The 3,413-nt window shown below is 43.1% G+C and overlaps 1 protein-coding gene across 1 annotated transcript in view; it reads left to right on the top strand.

The window, feature by feature from the left end:
- Positions 1-3,413, top strand: part of pdzd2 (PDZ domain containing 2) — a 78,622-nt gene that overhangs the window by 37,840 nt on the left and 37,369 nt on the right. The window contains 4 exon segments of the mRNA XM_015386922.1: positions 738-886; positions 1,404-1,523; positions 2,533-2,667; positions 2,924-3,017. Of these exon segments, the coding sequence (XP_015242408.1) occupies positions 738-886; positions 1,404-1,523; positions 2,533-2,667; positions 2,924-3,017 (498 nt within the window).

Raw genomic sequence — 3,413 nt, 5'->3', positions numbered from 1 at the left:
GTGGACTTAAACGTTAAAAAAACCTTTTAAACAAGAAACATTCATAATAAAATAGCCTAATATTTTTTTAAACAACAAAAGAGACACATTCAACTGCTCTAAAAGTATAGCTTTATTTTTAAGAGCCTCAGTCTTTTGTGATGTTTTATAGTCTGTTCCACCTTGCAGCTCTGCACAAGTTATTTTAGCATCCAGGGGCGACAAAACTTAATGTAAAAGCCAAGATTGAAGAGTTCGCTGCTGCACGTTTATTACTTTTATGTTAATCCGTACTCGCACGCCGTTCAATTGCAGCTTTTCCTCGACTGTTGATGCCCATGAATGAATCTCCACTACCTTTGGTCATAAATTCACGCTCTTTTGTCCATTCTGGGTTAAACGACGTCCTGGTTTTGACAGGAAGCTAACTGTAATACTTAGCATCAGTAAATCCGATCCTTGTTTACTTTTGTAACCAATGACAAGTAGATCTTTATCTGACATGCCGCCACTCTTAGCCAATCATCTGTTAGATCAGATAGTGATGCATTTTTGATGATTGGATATTGTGCTGCAGCCCAGCAAAAAAATAAAATAAAATAAAAATCTGCTCTAAAAGCCTAGTGCCTCATAAAGGAGGACAAATACACGTCCGGCTGGATGCAGCGCGGAACCGATCCATGGGTGTGACTGTGGTCTATTATTATTATTGTTATTTCTGAGCAGATTTTGAGAACCTGCTGTTTATTGCCTCTCAGGCGGCAGCAGTCGGCTGGAGTCGGTGGGTGAGGACGACGAGCTGCTCGTGGAGAGCAGCATCTGTGGCATCGAGGCGGCAGAGAAACCTCCAACCGGCCGACGGAAACACTCCTTACCTCAGCAGCTGGACGCCACTGGAGTCAGACAGGTAACCCAGTCTATTACCTACCAGCAGGTGGAGATGTTAGGAGGGACATCAAAGCTCTGCTTCCCCTCCTGAGGATCAGTTGGGCTCTAGTTCCCTGTGGAACAGGGGTGGGCAGTTCCAGTATCCTGGGGGCCGGTATCCTGCAGCTTTTAGATCCATCCTTGATCCAACAAACCTGAAGCAAATAGCTGAATGACCTCCTCAGCACATTCAGATGAAAATTACTCTGAATTAAAAACACTAATCATTTATTTAACAGTATGTAATAATTTCATATTTAAAGTAATTTCAGAAGTTTGAATTCTGAAATTGACTGGACTTTTCCTTTAACAAAGACAAATGAAAGTGTCAGATGTGTAGATGCAGGAATCCCATCTAGAGATCAACAACCAGGTGGAGACGGATGTAATTTGGAGCAAAAGTTCAGACTCAGAACTCATGGAGAGAGTCGTGACTGCATCAACAAATGGATGAATATTAATGTATCTAAAGGTCTTTATATTCATCTCCTTCTTAGGAATACCAGATAATTAAGAAGTCGGCCCGCTCCCTGAGCACCATTCAGGTGGAGTCTCCATGGCGACTGGCCCAGCCGTCCATTATCTCCAGCATAGTGCTGATGAAAGGCCAGGGGAAGGTGAGTGCTCTCCTCAGACACATATGCATATCTAAGACTGGGTGCAGGTCAGCCCTGTGGCACTCTGCTCTACGTGTGAGATCCTTTCATTTTCTGTCTTTTCCTTTCGGATGCGCGCGGTCACGGTGAAGATGTGCAGACGATGAGTCGGAGATTACATTCAGCATGATGCTGAAGCCACTGTCAGGGTCGCTTATAGCGCTGTTTCTCAACCTGTTTTGACTTGTCTACCCCTTTGGGCATTTTATCTTACCATAAGTGCCCCGCTCATTTAAAAGCATTGATGATCGTCCAAAAGCGGAACATACATAACTGAAATAAATAGGGATGCACGATATTGGGATTTTGGCCGATATCCGATATGCCGATATTTTAAAACTCATGTAGCCGATAACCGATANGACGGACGTCTTCATGTTGGGGACGAGCTTCTCATGGTCAACGGTCAGTCTCTGGTTGGTCTCACACATCAGGAGGCCGTTTCTGTCCTTCGCTCCACGACTGGTTTGGTCCAGTTGGTCGTATCAAGCTGGGTAATCAACACACACACACACACACACATACTCGTTCTGCTATCGTAGTGAGGGCCATGTGTTGACTCCATTGATTTTCAGTCATTTTCAACCCTTTTTATGCCCTAACACTAAAACTAACCCTAAACCTAACCATTACCAATGCATACCTCACCCTAACCCAAACCCTAACCAACTGACACAACACACACACACTGCTTTCTATCCTGTTCTATTTTATTATACATCACATTGGTCTACTGTGATGCTGTAGATGCCTTAAGGGAGTCAAACAGGTCACATATCACCCGTTAAACCTTTTTGACCATGTTGCAGCTCTCAGGACCTCCCTGTTTTTAACTACAGATGGGTTCTGTTAGTCCTGCTCTAAAGCTGCAGGAGCTGTTGAGGAATTCTCACTTTCAATGCTGTTTTTTGTTCTACCTCAGATGAACATAGATGGTTTTTTGATTCTCCTGTTATAACTGTCCCTGCAGGATGAGTCAGAGGTGGACTTTGAACACTTTCCCTCCACAAGCCTTCCAGACATCGTCAGCACCTGCAGGTCCTCTCTACCCCCCTGCTCCTCCCAGACTTTCTGCAGCACCACAGGTCTTCACAATTCCTCCCAGGTAACATATCGTCTCACAGATGAGTGGAAGATGCTGCACATAATCCTTCTGTTTTATTAGTAAGACAGGTCTCATGACTTTAATATGGAAGAATTATTAGATTATTTTTAGGATGAACTGGATGATAATAGGATGATAGTAGCAGCTGGATTACATTCTCCCATCAATCCATCCCGATGTGTTCCTGGGTCAGATCAGCATCAACCTGTTTATTCCGGATTAGACAAACATTTAGAGAACATTTCTGCTGTCACAGTTATCCAGCCTGGAGAACCTGGAAGACTTCAACCACGGGAAGGACTCAGAAGGATGCAGTCCTACTCCCATGAAGATGGCCGCCCAGTCACAAGGTGAAACCATCCATCCGTCCGTCCATCCATCCTTTGACTGAGGTTACTCTGTTATTGTTCTGAATAGGATGCTCACTGTTGTCCATCATCTTCTTCACTTTATGAAGCATTCTCCTTTGTGAAACAATCAGCAGAGGTTCTGGAGGATTTCCTGAGTGACCACCGAGATGAATCTTTAAAGTGCAGAATTCCACAAAGCATAAAATTTGTGGACTTAAACGTTAAAAAAACCTTTTAAACAAGAAACATTCATAATAAAATAGCCTAATATTTTTTTAAACAACAAAAGAGACACATTCAACTGCTCTAAAAGTATAGCTTTATTTTTAAGAGCCTCAGTCTTTTGTGATGTTTTATAGTCTGTTCCACCTTGCAGCTCTGCACAAGTTATTTTAG

This window comes from Cyprinodon variegatus, unplaced genomic scaffold, assembly GCF_000732505.1.
Source record: "Cyprinodon variegatus isolate N-32 unplaced genomic scaffold, C_variegatus-1.0 Scaffold381, whole genome shotgun sequence".
NCBI classification, from domain to species: Eukaryota; Metazoa; Chordata; class Actinopteri; order Cyprinodontiformes; family Cyprinodontidae; genus Cyprinodon; species Cyprinodon variegatus.
Note: the sequence above shows the minus strand (reverse complement) of the source record. Positions and strands in the feature narration are given on the sequence as shown.